The sequence below is a fragment of the Balaenoptera acutorostrata genome, chromosome 16 (assembly GCF_949987535.1).
Source record: "Balaenoptera acutorostrata chromosome 16, mBalAcu1.1, whole genome shotgun sequence".
In the NCBI taxonomy this organism is placed as follows: Eukaryota; Metazoa; Chordata; class Mammalia; order Artiodactyla; family Balaenopteridae; genus Balaenoptera; species Balaenoptera acutorostrata.
The window spans coordinates 63,178,314-63,198,713 of record NC_080079.1 but is presented as its reverse complement, the minus strand read 5'-3'; the positions used below and the strand labels follow the sequence as shown (position 1 = coordinate 63,198,713).

At 51.5% G+C, this 20,400-nt stretch overlaps 1 protein-coding gene across 1 annotated transcript in view; it reads left to right on the top strand.

Annotated features, from left to right (window-relative positions):
* The window catches only part of CHST3 (carbohydrate sulfotransferase 3), a 41,572-nt gene extending 21,458 nt beyond the window's left edge, over positions 1-20,114 (top strand). The window contains exons 2-3 of the mRNA XM_007167714.2: positions 12,379-12,600; positions 13,993-20,114. Coding sequence (XP_007167776.2) covers positions 12,443-12,600; positions 13,993-15,286 — 1,452 coding nt within the window. The 5' untranslated portion in view covers positions 12,379-12,442 and the 3' untranslated portion in view covers positions 15,287-20,114. The remainder of the gene's footprint in view (positions 1-12,378; positions 12,601-13,992) is intronic.
* The last annotated feature ends 286 nt before the right edge of the window (positions 20,115-20,400 follow it).

The window sequence follows — 20,400 nt, the reverse complement described above, 5'->3', positions numbered from 1 at the left end:
TTTCCTGCGGAGATCGACCTTTTCAAACACGCTTCAGGCAGCCACTTCCAATTTATCGGCCTTGGCCCAGGAATTGAAATGACTTGCCCTCCCAGCTGAGAAGGCTGAAACCGTTTGGCAACTGCCACATCCAGGTGTATCTAGGCCTGGGACCTGATGCATTAGGTGAGCGGCCCTCCAAATCATGCCAGAAAGGAGGGTCCTTGGCCCGTAGTAATAGCAGCAGCAAAGCCACAGCAGGCAAGGATTTTCTGGGCTGGTTCCATGGGAAAAGGCAAAGTGAATCAGCCAGTGTCCTTCCCCTGCGGCAGCCTGCAGCCCAGCTGGGAGAGAGATGTGCATGCAGAGTGTAAACCAACAGTGCCATCAGCATAGACAGGATCTGGCTCACACTGGTCCAGACCTGTAATAATGACCAGCCTGTGTGCAGTCCTCCTTATTTTCAGAGCCTCACACAAGCTTACCTGATGCTCACAGCAACCCTGTGGGGCTGACCCAGGCTCAGAGCAGTTCAATACCTTGCTTAAAATCACCAGAGAGGGCTTCCCTGGTGGCGCAGTGGTTGAGGGTCTGCCTGCCAATGCAGAGGACACGGGTTCAAGCCCTGGTCTGGGAAGATCCCACATGCCGCGGAGCAACTCGGCCCGTGGGCCACAACTACTGAGCCTGCGCGTCTGGAGCCTGTGCTCTGCAACAAGAGAGGCCGCGATAGTGAGAGGCCCGCGCACTGCGATGAAGAGTGGCTCCCGCTCTCCGCAACTAGAGAAAGCCCTTGCACAGAAACGAATACCCAACACAGCCATAAATAAATAAATAAATAATTTTTAAAAATCTTATATAAAAAAAAAATCACCAGAGAGGGCTTCCCTGGTGGCACAGTGGTTAAGAATCTGCTTGCCAATACAGGGGACATGGGTTCGAGCCCTGGTCCAGGAAGATCCCACATGCCGCGGAGCAACTAAGCCCGTGCACTACAACCAGCTACTGAGCCTGCGCTCTAGAGCCCGCGAGCCACAACTGCTGAGCCCACGTGCCACAACTACTGAAGCCTGTGCTCCACAACAAAGAGCAGTCCCCGCTCACCACAACTAGAGAAAGCCCACGCACAGCAACGAAGACCCAACGCAGCTATAAATTAATTAATTAATTAATTTTAAAAGTCACTAGAGAATAAATGGGAGAGCTGGCACCCAAACCAAGTCTGATTTCAAGTGCCCCCTGTCTAGCCCTCAGAGCAGTTAGACATTGACAGCCTGGACCTCTCTCCCCACCTTCAGACTCTGTCTCTCCTCTCCAAGGGCTGGGTATAGATGGACTCCTTCGTGGCCATTGATCAGCCCAGACAATAGCAGTAGTCAGTGTGGGCTAAGACCCAGGCTGCTCCCCTCTCTCCTACCGCTACCTCCCCTACAGATCTGGCGCCTGGATGGTGGGCAGAACTCCCTGGTGAAAAAGAGAAGAGTCACAAGGAATAAAGCTCCTGCCTACTGTTAACAGGAAGGATTAAATGGGGGCTTGAGGAAACTGTGGGACTGCAGACCACCCTGGACGATCCAAATTCTGTATCCTCTGCATTGAAGACAGTAGGATTGGAAAAAAAACAGGGAGCAAAAGAAATTCTCTTCTCCATCTGTCCCTTACATGGACATTCTCCACTGCAGAAAGTCCCCTTAGGAATGTCAGTCAGTAGGAGAAAGCAGGAAGGGGATCCTGGGCTTATGCACTGAGAGTTTTTCTCTTCCCAGTTATCTCAGAAATCCTGTCCTGGTGGCTCAGCACCACAAAGGCTAAGTTTGTACTTGCATCACATCTGATGCAGGTGGGGTGACTCTCCAAGCAGCGGCTCAGTATCTGGGCTGCTTCCACCTTGTATTAAGCTAGTTGGAACATTTGGCCTCCAGTCTTGCCACAGCAAGAGAAGAGAGGACCTGGGGAATGTGTGGGATCATTTTAAGGACCAGGACTTGAAGTGGCTTATATCACTTTAACCTACATCCCCACAGGTCAGAACCTGGTCACTGGCCCAACCTAACTGCAGGAGGGGCTGGGGAAGGTAGAGGGCATGTGGGTACCTGGTGAGCACCAAGTTTCTGCCAGTTGTTTCCCTAGAACTTCACCCACACAATATATTATGGAACATTTGGTTCTTCAATCTATTATGGGAAGAAGTGGCACCACGCATCATTTTGATTTGCCTTTATATGGTTTCTTTAGGCAATTGGCCTCAACCTTTTTCTGCTGTAATACCCATGGCAGATTATGTTCACACTCAAGACACACTCCAATGGACTTGCCCAAATTTTCCCAAAATCCAAAAAACACTTTGTAGGAAAGCCCTAAGACTTCTAAAATTTTGGCTCGTATTCATAAAAACATATAAAGGCATGTGAGTAACAATATAAAATTAGCCGTATGAAGATCTTTGCCAGCTGTGGTGTGGAATGGATTGGCAGCCGTTTTGTGCAGTGTCCTAGGCTCTCTGTAACACCACCTCCACTCTCGTTCATGAAAGCACAAGCCAAGCGAGGGAGAAAGGTAGAATTATAAGAACCTTGCATCCATTGCAGTTCTTTTCAAAAGCAATTTTTTTTTTTGGCAAATTTTGATGCTTTAACTATTCTTAGTGACCTCACCATTAATTGTAATCTGTGGTGTTTTGTTCAGTAAAGGCCTTTATGTGTTAAATGAAAGGCTTGGAGGATGGATGTACAAGGCACATGTGCTAGAATGGAGGGTTTGTGTAGGAGGAGACCTGGAATTTGGCTGGCATTGAGGGGTGATGTCAGACAGCAGAATGGTAAGCTAAAGGGGGGTGAGGACTTTTGTTTGGTAGCCAGTAAGGATCCCGTAAAGTTGGAGGGGCAAACTGGTTTTATCTCACATGCCAGCTCTAATGGATTGGCACTGCACTGAGAAGGCTTATGAGGCTACATTTAGTCTCAGCTGAAAAGAGGACAATGATTGATTAGTGATGTCTGCCCCAGGCATAGGACTGCTGAGTGGAATGTGTACCATTTATTTGACATCCCCGTGCTGAAGGTTATTGAGTGGGCTAAGCTATGAGAGTCAGGGTGATAAAGTTTGGCGGGGCCATCACTAACCTGGGAGGCAGGAGACCTATGTAGTAGTTCAAGTTTTGTCACCACCCAGTTATGCCTTGGTCAAGCACTTCCCTTCTCTGAACCTGAATTGCTATAGATGAAAAATGAGGAAGGGTGGACAAGAAAATTTCCAAGCCCTTTCCAATCCTGACGTTCTGCAGTTTTAGGGCAAAAGCCATGTTTTTCATGATTGGTGGGGTAGTATATAGGACAGATTTCTCTTGGACCTTTCCGAAAGAAATGCACACTTGCACAGTTGAAGGCAAGTACAGCTAGAGTTGGAAAGCCGAGCTGCTTTGTGTAAGGCTGCTGGCCTGAGTCCCTGCTGACAGCATGATTTTGTCCTGGGGGCAAAATCCACTGGCATTCAACTTGACCTCAGCCTGACAGATCTGAGGCCTGATGCCTCTGTTCACCACAGCCAGAGTGGAGCTGGCTACTCCGCAGGGGTCCATTGTACCCCGTGGCTTCTGCCATTCTGCAGCCACACTCCTGTCAGCGCACTCAGCACTTCCTGGAGATGCGGGGCCGTATGGAATTTGTGAGCAGCTCTGGCCTATAGGGAAGCTGGGGAGAGAGCATCCTTAAGGGTTCTGCCTATGGTGTTTCTGGGTCTCTCTCCGGCTGCTCTGCTGCTTCAGGGCTACAGGTGACTGCAGTGCCTGGGACGGCGAAAGTCAGCAAGTTTATCCCCAGATGAGGCTGAGAGTGAGGATGAGATGCCCAGAGCCAAATGCTCTGCATAAATGCATAAATGCATAAATGAGCAGATGTTGGCTCTGCCTGAGGGGTGTTTCTAGCTGTGGTCACATCAGGTTATCACCCTGGTATTTTTAGGGGACTGAGACCCCCACCCCACTGCAACCATTCCAGTACTTGCCACTAGTCACAAGCCACAGAGTCTGCTGCATCTGTAAAGACAGGGTGAGTGGTTCCTTAGTAGGACCATTTATCGCAACTTGGGCTTGGATTAAGCATTTCACTAGCATCTTATTGAATTCCTCATGACCACTGAGTATACAGTAGATGCTGTAAGTGTCCCATTTATAAATAATGAAACCACTCAAGTTTAAGTTCCTTTCCTAAGGTCACAGGGCTTCAAAGTCAATATGTAAAAGCAAAGAAGTCAAGACAGTCACTGTATAATTTGTTCAGGCTTTTCCAAAATGTCTGTCTGTGTCTCTATGTCTGTCTCTCTGTCTCTGTCTCTTTCCCTCTCTCTCTCTATATATATAAAATCAATGGCATGTTAATCATCTTCCTCACTAACACGGGGGAAGAGAAACTACAAGAAACTCAGCCAATTCTTAAACACAGTTATGAATCCATTCATTCACCTCACAAACGTTATGAGCCCTGCCACGTGCCAGGCACTGTGGGTGCAGCAGAGAACAGGAATGCTGTCCAAGGAAGGAACCAGGGATCCTCCTGGAGTCCTCTGTTGCCCTCCTTCACCCTGCCTATTGTTTATGAATTCATTTTTTTTTTTTTACTGTGGAAAATAGACACACCATAAGATGTACTATTTTAACCATTGTTAAGTGCACAGTTCAGTGGCATTAAGTGCATTCATGTTGTTGTGCCACCTTCACCACTATCCATCTCCAGAACTTTTTCATTTTCCCAAACTGACACTATGTCCTCATTAAACACCAACTCCCCATTTCCCCTCCCCCCAGGGCCAGGCAACCACCCTTCTCCTTTCTGTCTCTACGAATTTGGCTCCTCTAGGTACCTCATGTACGTTGAATCGTACGGGATTTGTCCTTTTGTGTCTGGCTTATTTCACTTCATAAGCATACTGTCCTCAAGGCTCATCCACGCTATGCAAGTCACAGGCACCACGCGGGTTTCCCTAAGGTGTCACGTGTCTGTCCTTCCTCTTGTCCACTCCGTCCCTGCTTGCTCAGGCCGCCTCCTCTCTCCTGGACCAGTGCAGAAGGGACAGCCCGCTCTCCCGGCCTCCAGTCCTTCCTTCTTCCAATGCATTTTCCACACCGCTTCCAAAGTAATCTTACATTTCTCTTTTTAAGCTTCAGATGAGATTTTTTTTTTTTTAATTTATTTTTGGCTGTGTTGGGTCTTCGTTTCTGTGCGAGGGCTTTCTCCAGTTGCGGCAAGCAGGGGCCACTCTTCATCGCGGTGCGCGGGCCTCTCACTATCGCGGCCTCTCTTGTTGCGGAGCACAGGCTCCAGACGCACAGGCTCAGTAGCTGTGGCTCACGGGCCTAGTTGCTCCGCGGCATGTGGGATCTTCCCAGACCAGGGCTCGAACCAGTGTCCCCTGCCTTGGCAGGCGGACTCTCAACCACTGCACCACCAGGGAAGCCCAAGCTTCAGATGAGATTTTAAAGCTTATTAATTAAAGTGGTACATATGCATGGTTGTCAAAAATTCAAATCCAAAAGGGTAGAAAGTGAAAAGAATCATCACTTAATACTCCATTTTTGTAGCTGCGCATCAGCGTTTTTAACCCCTGCCTGGCTTGCTTTCATTGAGCCAGTGCACCGCAGTTACTCAGCCAGCCCTGTCTGCTGAGACACGCAAGTCGCTTCTCACACACTGGACTTCCAGAGCTGGGCGCACATCCTTGGCCACGACTCTCGGCCCACGTCCAGGTCGGTTCCAAACAAGCCAACAGACTCCTCACCAGGCTGCCTGGCTGCATGGCTGTGGGCCGCCTGCACTCCAGCCTCTGCTGCAGCTCCTGACTGGGCGAGGGCTGGAAAGCCCAGAGCAGTGGGTCGGCTCCGACGTGGCCCAGGGCCTAGGGTTCAGCGTGAGAGGCACGGGAGGTACCTGTGCAGATAGGGAGGCTGGGACTGTTCTCGGGGCCCGTATCTGCACAGCCATCAGCGTTCTGCACAGGATGTGCGTCTCACACAGCTGAGCAAGCCCTGGTGAAGTGGCTGTGTCCGATGGGGGTAGAGAGTGTGCTGCCCGATACCCCCGCACAGCCAAACAGGGCCGAGGGGCAGCGGGGTCTGTCCCGGCCGGGGCTGGCTCCCTCCGAGTCTGTGGAGGCCCCACCCTCACCAGGCTGACCTCAGCCCCGTGGTCCACCTCGTGGCTCTGGCCCACAGCTTCTCACGAGTTCTTGGATGCCCACTGCCACTCAGGTGACACATACCTCCACCTTTGGAGCACGTACTCTGGCTCTATCTTGGCTGAGGTTGGACATGTGCCCAAAAGGAAGTTTTAGATGGTTTGTTCTTGGGAGAGGAAGCTGGAGCCCTGGGATGTGAGGGACCTGGGGAGGAATGATAGCCCCGGGCTGCGCAAGGGACCATCCATCAGCCAGGCCTCCATCCACTTCCTCGTTCTCTCATTCCTTCTCTCACTGGTTCATCCATCGGCTCCTGGCCATTTACTCTCTTGTCAGACACTAAGCTCGACAGCCCAAGCCATCTCTGGACGTCCCTCTGTGAAACAGAACCTTGCCTGGACAGGCCACTGGATGGACTCCTGCATCTCCCAAGCAGAGGTCACCTATGAGCACGTGTGCTCCTGCCCTCCGTCTCCACTCTAGGGGATCCAGAGACAACTCACAGAAAGCCCCCCGAGGTCTCCCTTCCCAGGTGTCTGGCGACACGGCATGGTTGGGGCAGCCTCCCGGCCCCCTAGGGCTGCAGCTCATGAGTTAGTTCAGAATTTTCCCACGATGGGCCTCACTGCTCACACCTCTGCCCAGGATCCTCCTCCGTCTCAGCTCCTGGCCTCCCTCGGCTCAGGCAGCTCCTCCTCCTGCCCAGTGGAAACGGTGTGAGCAGGGCCTGCCACAGCTGAGGCCCCAGTCCCCACTGTGCTCTTGGCCCCGAGCAAGCCAAGGGAGGGGAGTGGAGCTTTGCTGCCTGATGCAACATCGGGCAGGGCCCATCCCTTATCAGAGCGCCGTTCACAGCAGACCCTGGGACCCCACCCCCCCCAACGGGAGGCAGCGGCGGGCCCAGGGCCTGCCTGGGAGCCATCCAAGTAGAAAACTGTTCTCTTGTGAAGGCCCCTTGCAAGGTCACGAGGGAGGCCTGAGCAGAAAGGCCTCCGAGGGGAGAGCCGGGTAGGGGAGCTGGTGCCTAGAGTTTCGGGCCTCAGATCGCAGCCTGCTTTCTTTCCAGTGCTCCCTCACTGAGATTGCCTGGGATGCCTTCGCTGGTTTCTGCCCTCCCTACTGTTAGCACATAGCTGGAGAGACTTGAAACTGAAAGCCACAAGGCCTAGTTTCTTTATCCTCAAAAAGGCATCCTGTGTTGATGTAATTCAAGAGACTGATGTATGTGAAGCCCCAAGCGCCAAGGTTTGCCCATAGTACACACTCGTAGCACACACAAGTAGTATATACGTGTAGTATCCACTCAGCCCATGCTTGTAGTACACACTCGGCATATAATCAGTGCACACCCACAGCACAGGTCACAGCGCACACATATGCTTCACCCAGGGAACAATGGCTTTTTCTTCTTCCTCTTTGTATTTTCCATCAACTTAGAATGATTAAGCATCTCACAGTGGGCTAAGTGCTTTGGAAAAGGCATCCATCTATTCATTCTACAAAAATTATGAGACACCTACTATGCCTGGTGCACATGGAGCAGGGCATTGGGCATACAAAGATGAAGCAGACAGAGAGCTCTCCCCTCAGGGAGCTCACATTCCAGTGACTGAAACAGGCAGCAAACAAGTACATTTCCATCCCGGAAGGAAATAAAGCAGGGTGCTGAGAGGGAACATGATAGGGAGAGGGGAGATGGTCAACATTAGGTCAGTGGTCAGGGAAGGACTCCGGAGGAGGGGACATTTGAGCTGAGTACTGAGTATAACTGGGCCCAGGACGGCTGCCCCACTCCCCACTGCATCCAGGCAGAGCTGGGCTGGCACATGCCCCTGGCCTTCTTCAGCACTGACCCTGGTGCCCTGGAAATATGACCTCCACTGGCATCCCAGCAGGGACGTACCACCTTTTCCTTTGGCTGTCACAATTTCCTTTTGCTGGTGTTGGGGGAAGGAAAGGTATCAAGTACTCCCCTGGGAGATGGCATCCGTCAAGAAAAGGAAGAGATTTTTCATTCTTCCCATGAGCTAAGTAAGGGGGGCACCACGGGTTTGGGGAGGGAGGTAGCACAAAGTTTTGTCCAGTGTCACAGATATCACAGACACACTTCTTGCAAAGGGCCTCCTGCAGGCCAGGTTCTACCTGAGTGACCTCCATCCCAGCCCTGTCCTCGTCCCTCATGGCCCGTGACCTCCTGGCATCTGTGACCCTCTGCTACCCCCGGGTCTAAACCTCTCTCGCCTGCCTGCCCACTTGCCTGCTGGCCTGCCAAAGCTAACCCTAGGGGTAGCCTGCCTGGGCAGGGCAAAGGAGCCAACAGCCTGCCTGCGGTTTCATTTGGAGGGAGTTTTCACCCTTGTGTCTTCCTTTTAGGGCAATGTCGTGAAGGTTCTCAGGAATCTGGTATTATTCGGGGGGTGAGGGGGCTGGGACAGCGACTCAAAAATAGAAACAGTGCCCGGAAGGGAGGGGAGGAGAAGGTTCAGGATCTTTGTCATCGAGGCAGCCAAAGTTCTAAATCTTACCAAAGATGTTAGACCCAAAAGAGAGAGGACAGTGAACGCAACTCCCCCTGGGCCACACCTGCCTTTTCTCCCTCTCCCATGTACCAGATACTGCTCCTCACAGCAACTTTATGCAGTAGGAACCACCCTTTCCATGCTACCAGTGAAGAAAGTGAGGCCCAGAGAGGTTAAGTCCCTTATACAATGCCACACAGCGTGGTAGACATGCAGAAAGGACGAGAGCCCAGGACTTTTGGTCCTAGCTCCTTCTGCTTCCCTCACATCATCAGACCCAGGCAACTCTCAGCTGAGAGCCGAGAGGGAAGAAAGCCAGGATTTCAACGCTTTGTGGTCTGCAGACTCAGTACTGGGGCTCACCCTCCCAGCAAGATAGGTGGCCTCGTATCCCACCCCAGGCTAAACTGGGTGCATGAGGAACATGGCCCTGCCCGGCATTCTGCAAATGAATGCTGACAGCCTTCCAGGCACCAGCTTCAACGGGTTGACTCACCAGTGGTTTGCTGGGCAGCTGATATGTGGTGGGTGCCATTCTAGACGCTGGTCCTGACTTCAGAGAACTTGCAGTCTGGGAATGGGAGACAGACAGACCATCAGCTGGAAAGCCCAACCACATGTGCTATGGCGGGGGTGGGGTGGGGGTGTCACTGTGGAACATCAAGAGGCTGGAATGACGTAGATCTGGGAGGGGTGATCGGGCTACTGCTGGAGGAACCTTGGGCAAATTAATTAATCTCTCTCAACCTCAGTTTCCTCATCTGTAAAATGGGATGGTTGCTACCTAATAGGGCTTTTGTGAAATGAGGAAATGCAAATCAAGCGCTTAGCATGACACCAGGCATAGAGTAGTAACTTTATAAATTTCAATAAATTTCATCTACCCATATCCTTCTAGTTGACTCTTTCAACCAGAGTGTAAGCCCCATGAGGGCATGGGCCGGGTCTGCTTCTGCACTGCTGTATTGCCTGTGCCTAGAATGGCACATAGTAGGTGCTCAGAAAATATTTGTTTAATGAGTGCATAGGAAATGGCCCAGAAGAATTAGGAAGAGGCAAAAATATTCAGTTGCCCTTGAACTGGCCTTGCAGCCCTCTTCCCTCCTGGCTCCTCTCCAACTACCCACACTCACAAAGCACCCCAGCATTCTGCCAGGGAGAGCTGCCCACTGCCCCACCACCACTCTGCCCTGCACAGCTGAGGAACTCCACTCCAGCTGCCAGGGTACACATCTGTCTTCTCACAAGCCTCACTGCTTTCTCCAGAGGGTAGATTTTCTGGCTGTCCCTAAAGCCACTTCCATTGTGTGATGAAGGTACAGCCCTGGGACCCTCCTTTCTGCCCTCCCACTCCCCCATGTCATCAGCTTGGAAGAAGGATGGTCCTGGATGTCCTGCACAAGGTCACAATAAGATTTTTCCAAACTTGGAGCAGACTGTCTCCCATGGATAAGGGTCCTCGTGGAGAAAGGGATAGACTTTTGGAAGAGGGGGTTGTGCTGGAATCTTGGGGCTTGTGGTACGGGACAGTGTGTGTGTGATGGTGAGGACGAGTGAAAGAAATGGTGATTCAGGCTCCACTGGGCAATGGTGTTTTTACTCCAGCTTTAAAAAATATATACACTTTGCGTTAAGTGTCATTTATTCCTTTAACCATTCTGTCATTTAGCAGCCGTGCATGAGTGTCTCCTGTGTGCCTGGTCCAGTGCTAAGGGATAATGAGGGACCCAGACAAACTCCCTGCCCTCCACAAAGGGATGATCAGCACTGAACAAGTCATACAAGTGGGCCTGCTTTATGACAAAGTCTCAGGTGCTAAAGGGAGTCTTTGTACTGTGGCGGGGCCGAGGGGGCCCTAACCTACCCTGGGGAAGCTGCCCCACGAAGCTGAGACCTGAAGGCCGAGGCCATGTGAAGGATTTTGTTAGAATTCACATGCTATGGTGGAAAACCTTTAATTTTTTAAAATTTATACATCCGGGACTTCCCTGGTAGCACAATGGTTAAGAATCTGCCTGCCAATGCAGGGGACACCGGTTCAATCCCCGGTCCGGGAAGATCCCACATGCCACAGAACAACTAAGCCCGTGTGCCACAACTACTGAGCCTGCGCTCTAGAGCGCGCGAGCCACAACTACTGAAGCCCGCGCACCTAGAGCCCATGGTCCGCAACAAGAGAAGCCACCGCAATGAGAAGCCCACGCACCACAACGAAGAGTAGCCCCCGCTCATCGCAACTAGAGAAAGCCCGCGCGCAGCAACGAAGACCCAACGCAGCCAAAAAAAACAAAAACAAAAATTATACATCTGCATGGTAAAATTCCTAATAGTGCACAATGTTACACAGCAAACGTTAAGACTCACCCCACCCTTCTCTCCTGACCTACCCGTCCCTTTGTTACAGGCCTTGTGACTGTGTCACAGTCCACTTTTCTCTCCCTTAATTTTTTTTTTTCAAATGGGATCATACTACATCAGAGGTTCTCAACCTGGGATGATTCTGCACCTCCCCCCTGCCCAGAGGACATTTGACAATGTCTGGAGATATTTTTGATCATCACATCTAAGCAAAGGGGATTCTACTGTTATCTAATGAGTAGAGGCCAAGGATGCTGTTAAACATCCTACAAGGCACAGGACAATCCCCACAACAAAGAATTATCTGATCTAAAATGTTATTAGTGCTGACATAAAAAAGAACGAAATAAGGCCATTTGCAGCAACATGGATGGACCTAGATTGTCATACTGAGTGAAGTAAGTCAGACAGAGAAAGACAAATATCATACGATATTGATTATATGTGGAATATAAAAAAAGGGTACAAATGAACTTATTTACAAAACAGAAATAGAGTCACAGATGTAGAAAACAAACTGATGGTTACCAGGGGGGAAAGCGGGGGGATAAATTGGGAGATTGGGACTGACATATACACACTACTATATATAAAATAGATAACTAATAAGGACATATTGTATAGCACAGGGAACTCTGTAATGACCTATATGGAAAAAGAATCTTAAAAAGAGTGGATATATGTATACGTATAACTGATTCACTCTGCTGTACAGCAGAAACTAACACAACATTGTAAATCAACTATACTCCAATAAAAATTTTTTAAAAAGTCAATAGTGCTGAGGGTAAGAAACCCTATCCTATATAAACACACTATGTCTGCAGCTTGCTTATCTATAATATATATACATTATTTATATATAAAATTATAACATATTGGGTTGGCCAAAAAGTTCATTTGGGTTTTTCTGTAACATCTTATGGAAAAACCCGAGCGAACTTTTTGGCCAGCCCAATATATAGTAGATTATTCACGTCAGCATTAGTAGATCCACCACATTATTCTTTGTGGCTGCATAATAATCCATTGCTTGCTCCATCATATTTTATTTAGATTGTTTCACTCTTTTGCTATTGCAAACATGTTTATCGCAAGGAGTATTCTTTTCATCCACTTGCCTTTCAGTCATGTGTGAGGTCAAAGGAAGTGAGAATGGAAGTGACATGGACGAATCAGAAGGTTCATTGGTATTTTGAATGACCTCATTTCAAGTCTCTGGGGCATAGTCCATTGGGAGAGTGGGTCTGGGGTTCTGGCACAACAGGGCTGTGGTCCCCAAAAGTCTGGTGGAAAAGCTCCTGTTTGTTCTCATCTACAGACAAGGGTGTCCTGACCGCTCATCTCTCCACAGGACCAGGTGTCCCCCACCTGAACGACGAGCCAGGTCCTGAGTGATGGCCCCAAGCTGAGTGCCCATGGCCCCACCCTTCCCCATGGAGAAAGGACTCACTTTGCCCCAGGACTGCCGACACTTTCTGCACAGCCTGAGAATGAGGAGCAAATATGCCCTTTTCCTGGCTTTTGTGGTGGTGGTTTTTGTCTTCATTGAAAAGGAAAATAAAATCATATCAAGGTGAGGGATGCAAGCACAAGTCTTCCCTATCAAGGTGGGGTGGGTGGGGGCAGAGAGGTAGCTATAGGGCTCTCTGTGGAGCTACAAAGGCAATCCCTCAACCAGTAATCATCAGACCTCTCCTGTGCCCAGGCAGTAGGTCATGCCCATGTCCTCATGACTGCACAGCTGTGAGACTTGGGTTCCAGACTCAGGCAATTTGAGTTGGAATCCTGATTCTGGCACTTTTTTTTTTTTTTTTTTGGCCGCAGCACACATCTTTCAGGATCTTAGTCCCCCCACCAGGGATCGAACCCATGACCCCTGCAGTGGAAGTATGGAGTCCTAACCACTGGACCGCCAGGGAATTCCCCTGATTCTGGCCCTTTCTAGCTGTGACAGCTTAGACAAATTATTTCACTTTTCTGTCTTAAGTCCCTCTTCTGTAAAATGTGACTAATGATGGGGCCTGCCTTGTTGTTAAGATTAAACAAGAAAATGTAAAAGCATTTAGCCCTGTGCCTGACACACAGTTGGTGTCCTGTACTTGCTGGCCATGGTTATTATTATTAATTAACTTCCTGGCCTAGGATGATGCCTCACATTAACAGCATATCTCCTATACCAATCTGAAGTCATGGATGAAGGTGAGGCAGGGTCCTGGCACAGATACCCTGGTGGGCAGGGTTGCCATGTTCAGCTGCCCAGGTTGTGCACTGTTCAACTCCAGGGGTGTGCACTCACAACAGCTACGCTGGGAATGCTGCCCCCTAGAGTTGGCAGTGTACCGCTGTGTGCAGTGGCCCTGCTAGTGGGCCTGCTAGACACAGAAAGATTTCACAGACCTTCTCTCCCAAGCACAACCCCTGCAAGAAAGCATCAACCAGGATGGGTAGGTTAGGAATAGGGCTATGTAGTAGGCACTATGTCAGTGCCCTGCCTGGGTTCCTTAGCATGGACTGCTCCAGTTTGTGCCTACTGGGTCCTACTGCAAGCTTCTGCAACTCTCCACCTGAGGGCATTCTCTCCACCTGCACACTGGCAAGCCACAAGTCCTGGGGAGTAAATGCCTCTGGGAGGCGCCCGCAGTCAAGGCCAGCTGTGAGCTTCACACCCCTTGGGTAGAGAATCCTGAGGTGTGTTCTATCTACCCCATCTCCTGGGGTTCCTCCAGCAGAGCGATTTGGCCACAGGGGTAGCCTGCTCACCCTTATGGACTTCCTCTCCTCCCTGCCTCACTTCCCAACCCCTCTACCCGTTCTTCCTGTGATCAAGTCCCAAATAAACTACTTACACTCAAATCCTTGCCTCAAAGTCGGCTTCTGGGTGATTATCCTGGGATGCTCCTCAGGGTGGCACAGGGGATGGAGTCCCCAGTCCGTCACTGACCCCGGTATCCCTCTGTTCTCACAGGGTCTCGGACAAACTGAAGCAGATCCCCCAATCCCTGGTAGATGCCAATAGCACCGACCCAGCCCTAGTCTTGGCCGAGAACGCATCTCTCCTGTCCCTGAGTGAGCTGGATTCGGCCTTCACGCAGCTGCAGAGCCGCCTGCGAAACCTCAGTCTGCAGCTGGGCGTGGCGCCGGCAGAGGAGGCTGCGGAGGAGACCGCAGAGTGGGAGCCGGAGCAGCAGCAGGAGTCCCGCCCACCCGCCGAGGCCCCGCCCCGGCGCCACTTGCTCCTCATGGCAACCACCCGCACGGGCTCCTCGTTTGTGGGCGAGTTCTTCAATCAGCAGGGCAACATCTTCTACCTCTTCGAGCCGCTGTGGCACATCGAGCGCACGGTGTCCTTCGAGCAGGGCGGCGCCAACGCCGCGGGCTCGGCCCTGGTATACCGCGACGTGCTCAAGCAGCTCTTCCTGTGCGACCTGTACCTCCTGGAGCATTTCATCATCCCGGCACCCGAGGATCACCTGACCCAATTCGTGTTCCGCCGGGGCTCCAGCCGCTCCCTCTGCGAGGACCCCGTCTGCACGCCCCTCGTCAAGAAGGTCTTCGAGAAGTACCCCTGCAAGAACCGCCGCTGCGGCCTCCTCAACATGACGCTGGCCGCCGAGGCCTGCCGCCGCAAGGAGCACATGGCAATCAAGGCCGTCCGCATACGGCAGCTGGAGTTCCTGCAGCCGCTGGCCGAGGACCCCCGCCTGGACCTCCGCGTCATCCAGCTGGTGCGCGACCCCCGCGCTGTACTAGCCTCCCGCATGGTGGCCTTCGCCGACAAGTACGAGACCTGGAAGAAGTGGCTGGCCAAGGGACAGGACCAGCTGAGGGAGGAGGAGGTGCAGCGGCTGAAGGGCAACTGTGAGAGCATCCGCCAGTCTGCTGAGCTGGGCCTGAGGCAGCCGGCCTGGCTGCGGGGCCGCTACATGCTGGTGCGCTACGAGGACGTGGCCCTTAGGCCGCTGCAGAAGGCCCAGGAGATGTACCGCTTTGCAGGCATTCCCCTGACCCCGCAGGTGGAGGACTGGATCCAGAAGAACACCCAGGCGGCGCACGACGGCATCTACTCCACGCAGAAGAACTCCTCGGAGCAGTTTGAGAAGTGGCGCTTCAGCATGCCCTTCAAGCTAGCGCAGGTGGTACAGGCTGCCTGCGGCCCCGCCATGCGCCTCTTCGGCTACAAGCTTGTGCAGGACGCCGCCTCACTCTCCAACCGCTCCGTCAGCCTGCTGGAGGAGCGCGGCACCTTCTGGGTCACGTAGGGGACCCGGGGCGTTGAGCACCCCTCCTGGTGAAAGTCCCGCCTTGCCTGCCTCACCCAGGCCAGCTGGGAGACTGCAGCGCCGCCGCAGGGGTGGGCAGGAAGACGTGCAGGGCGTAGGTGGCGCCTGCGCTGTAGAAGTAGGCCCCCAGCCCGCTCGCTTCCCCGCAGCTGTGGGCCTGGAGCTTCCCGCTGAGAACAGGACAGTGGCCGGTCCTGTTGAGGGCTGTCAAACCCAGACCTAGGGGGCTGTGGTCTCCTGAGCAGGCCCAGGCAGGCCCGAGCCTATTGACAAGCCTTTCTCTTCTCTCTCTCCCTCTGTCTCTCTCTCCCTCTCTCTCTCTCTCTCTCACACACACACACACACACACATATACACACACAGAAATATACATGAAACACACATAGGTGCCTGTAGACCCTGTGGGTCAGAGTCCACAAATATTTAACAACCGAAAGGGGTTTCAGACACTGACTAGTCACAGTCAGACCCCCTGCTGTACTCAGTGTCAACCTTTCAGTTTCTGAATTTCTCCATAATCCAGTGTAGCATCTGGGTGGGTCCCTGGGGAGAAGTGAAATCAGCTCTATGTAGAGCTACAAAACAAACATACACATATAAAGACAAATACCTACACTCACACCACACGCACAGGCAGAAGAACATAAAAACACAAACACACACACACAAAAAATCTTCCCTGTTGCTTTATGCTTTATCTGTAACACACACCTAAAGAAAAGCCTCTGGTTACCTTTTTAGAGTTATTCGGGGAAGGGGGAATGATATACGGTCATGGGCCATGACCCTGTTCCCCATCCAAGTTTGAGGCTGAACGGTGGATACAGAACTGCCAAGTCCATGGCCTCTGCCCACCTTAGATTCTCCTGGCTACCTCCCCTGACCCATTCATGTCCTTGCTGCTAGCAGGCAGCATGGTTTGAAATGGCATGGCTGACCCTCGTGTGATTGCAGCCCGAAGGCCCTGTCCTAGCTCAATTGGCTCCCCAAGAGCAGGTCCGTATTTGAAAGCTGCCTCAAGCCTGACGGGCAGGAGCATCGGTGGTCCCTGGAGGCAAAAGGCAGCTCGTGAGTCCTGTCATTTCCAGCCAGGCCTCTGTGGGGCAAGGCCCAGAAGGAAATACAGAGTGCTCTTGAGGGAGAAGTCACATCAGGATACCCTGTCCCCTGAGAAGACAGGGGAAAGAGGTCAGCCACATGGTTGGTCGTCATGGTTATGTGGTTAGTGTCTGGAATTCCTCATTTAGGGCTCTGGGAAGAGTATTGCTCAATGTGGGATGGGGAGAGTGTTTTTATTTTTTATTTTGTTAAAGTTATTTATGGTTTGGTTTCTTGTGGCTGTGTTTTCAGGTTTGTTTCCGCAGGAGTGCTGCTTGGAAGCATTGTGGGCTTGAGGGGCTGAGGGGGGCCGGGAAGACCAGTGGGGAGCACATTGGCTCCTGCTGGAGGAAGAGGAGGAGGAGCCTTCCTCCAGAAGGACCAGAGCCGAGGTGGCCACATGGCAGCCCACAGTGCCCCACGGGCTTTTCTGTTTGATCCCACGTGGAACAAATCTCAGAAACCAGTGGTGTTCTTTGCTGAGTGTCCAGAGGCAGCATAAATTAGCAATCCTCACCCCCTCCCCAAGAAGAGGCCAGATTTGAACATCTCTCCCAGGTCCTAACATATTTCCTGGGGCGTCAGGGACCTATGACCAAGCAGCAGATGTCCCCACAGTGGAAGCATTTCCCCCATTCCCACCCCAAACTGGGGAGCAGAACTCAGTACCACCTCAGAACTTGCAGAAAGCATCAGCAGTTCACTAAGGGCTGTTTCTGATTTCCTGGACAACCTCTGTGTCAGATCCGTCTCATTGTCAAGCCCAGAGGGCTGAGTTTTGTTTTGAGTATTATGGGGAGCAGGGAAATACAGGATCTGGGTCCAGCTAATGTTGCCATAGGGAAGAGGGGGGTGTGTCCTGGCAGGAAGCCAGCCTTTGAAAAGGTGAGGACAGTGGCCATCTTGTGGGATCCATTACAGTCAGTGCGTTTGAGCTGCTGGGTTTCCATCACCATGGATTCAGCCAGTCGAGGAAGTCTCTAGGTTTTCCGTTCCAAGAATAAATTGTGCCGGGAAATGGCTCTAATTTGGGGTCCAAAGGGACTCCAGCTCTGAAAACTTGATCCTGGGGCAGAGTGGGGCCAGGATGGTTCTGGCAGGCCCAGAAGTACTGGCCATTCTTCCCCAGCCCTTGCCCTGCTCCCTCCACTGTTCCCCACCTGGGGGTGGTAGGGGGCAGGCACCTCTATCCAAGGCCCTCTCTGGTTCCTGGGGCCCTCCTAGTGTGGACTGCAGACTTCTTCCTTCTTCCCTTCCTATGCCTCTGGGGCCAAGGCCTCCACCCCTGAGCTCTGAGGACTATGCCGAGAATGGACCTTTGGGACTTCTCAGGACATTAACAATTTGTACACTGCAGGTTGACTTAATTTATTTATTTTGTGAAAAAGAAGAGACAGAAAATATTTTATTTTTTGCATGGACTCAAAGCTGTACCCAAATCAAAAAAGACAATAATAATAGAAACCATTCACTTTGTACATACAAGGACACTCCAAGACGATTCAGAATACACGAGAGGACAAGACTGAGAGCGTGAGAGTCACGATGGCCGCAGGGTATTTTTTTAGCTCGGTTTCCTCTTGTTGATTTGAAGATGTGACAGTAAGGCCCTTTCTGCTATATTACCTTTGTCCAGGTATCTGAAATAGGACACAACTCAAGAGAGTGTTGCCTTGGGCTCAGCAATGCTCTGGGAACCCTTGGGGTTTAGGGAGGAGAAGGAGGGATGACTACTGACTCTACACTCCATGGGACCTGGTTGGAGTAACGCGTGAGGGGTTTTCAGCAGGGAGCTGCGCTAGGGGAGGTGGTCCAGCTGGGAGCTAGTGCCTCCTTTTCCAGCAAGGCCAGCCCTGGTTTCTCTGCTCCCTCTGGCCCCCACGAGCCTTCCCCTCCACAGCACCCACCTGCCCGGAGACAGAGGGAGTGTTGAGGCCTCACCTCCGCCCGCCGCCAGCTTCCCCGGAACAAGAGGCTCATTCAGCAATGAGCGTTTATTCGTTTTTCTTTTTCTTCATGAAGACCTCTTTAGCCCAGCCTATAAAAATAGTTCAGAACATTCCAGGCCTTGGTGAGACAGGGCAGTGTCCAACACCCTCAGGCTGTCGCCACTGCTGCCCATTCCTGGCTTCTCCTCTGGGCCTTGTTTATAAACCTTGGAGTGGATGAGGACATGGGGGGAAGGGTCTTTGGGAGGAGGATTTTTTGGGGGGGCAGGATTCCTGAGTCCCATGAAGAGGGAAAAAGAAGAAGCAGATGTGCAGATCTCTGTAGCACGGCCCTTGCAGGTTATCACCAACTTATTACTAAGGTTGAGAGACATAAGCAAATTCTAGCCCTCTGTCCCTTTATGTGATGCACTCACTTGAAAATAACTAAATGAACAGGAAAAAAAAAAAAATGTTTGTCTGCCAGCACCCTCAGCCTGGGAGCTATGCCAGAGGGTGGTCTAATGGGGCAGCTGCTGACCAAACCCTTAAGAGCAGAGGACCCAACCAACCCATTACAAGAACATCTTCCCCTTCCACCTCTGCTTTCTGAACGAGCTCCAGGAGGTCCCTGTCCCAGAAGACGTATGCTTGGCCTAGAGAGCAGACAGGAGATGTAAGCATCAGATGGTCTGGTCCTGACCCTGAAGGTCTCTTCCAGCCCTGATTGACTATGAGGCCCTGGATTATGAAGGACAGGGGCAGAAGACTGGATGGCTGTGTCCCCAAGGCAGTCCTCTCCCACTCCCATCCCCAAAGGCTGAAAGCAAAGGTGGGTCTCAGAGGGATGGGTTCCTGAGGCAGGGAGAGTGGGGTGGGGGAACAGATGCCCGCAGAGGATGCTCCTTCTTTAAACTCGTGCAGTCTGACGAGCTCCAAGGAGTGGATCTTGTCAGTCTGCACAAATTTAAAGAAGGAGCGTCCTCTGAGTTCCAAAGTTAATGGGTTTGCCTGTGAGGATTCCTAGCACATGGTCCAGCTAGAAGGGAGGAAGGCGGCCCAGGGTTTCCTGAATGTAGCCACATGGCCTTTCAACTGCCCAGGGTTTCAGAAGAGTGGAAGCTGCTCTTTACCTCAAAAGGATGAAGCAGAATTGGCAGCTCAGATGTCTTAAGAACTTCAAGAGCCTAGGGTCTTGTGACCTTTGTCATTCCATACTGTGCATGGGGGACTAATTAGTTATGTGTTTCCAAGATTACACGGTGCCATCTTCAGGGCCCAGCTTGTATTGCAGACCAGGTGTTTTATTTGTATTTATTTGTCAGATAAAATGACCTATGTTCCTGGCTTCTTCTAACATTGGGCTTGAACTGGTCACCCCCTGAAGTCTCCCTTTCATCTGTACTTTCTAGGCCAAGTCTGCCTGGCTCCCCTGCTCCCTCCTGGTTCCTGCAAACTCTTTTTGCCAAGAATTTTGGCCCTCTGTCATGTTTCATGGCCGCATAGTACAGGATACCCCTTCGTGGCCATGGTATGTACATATGTGTCCGCACGTGTGTATGTGTAACATGCAGCTCAGCCTGCTTGGCCGTGTTGCTCCCAGCCCCCTTGCCATCGATGTCCCCGATGTTCTTGTCGTGGCTACAATCTCCTGGAAACACAGGGCTGCCTTCAGAAAGCTGGTGGCCACCACCAGTCAGGATCTTCTCTGCAGAACAGAATGTGAACCCATCACCTGATGGCTTACTTGATTTATTTAATTAAAAATGAAAACGCGCAATGAGCAGAATCTGAAGTGTCTCTGTCCTCTTTTTTGCGTTTATTCTCAGCAGCAATTGGGTTGTAAAAATTTAACAGGAAAATTTGTACGTCAATTATATCTCAATAAAGCTGGAGTGGGGAGGGGAATGGGGGGAAAAAAAGTAACAGGGAAAAAAATTAGCAGCAGTAGGAAAGGGGTAACTTCCAGCAGGAAGCAGGTCAGAAAAACTGCCTACTCTTGAGGGGTGAAAGGCACAAGGGAAGCACGATTAAGTGCAGAGGGTGTGATGAATGTTCTTTTACCAG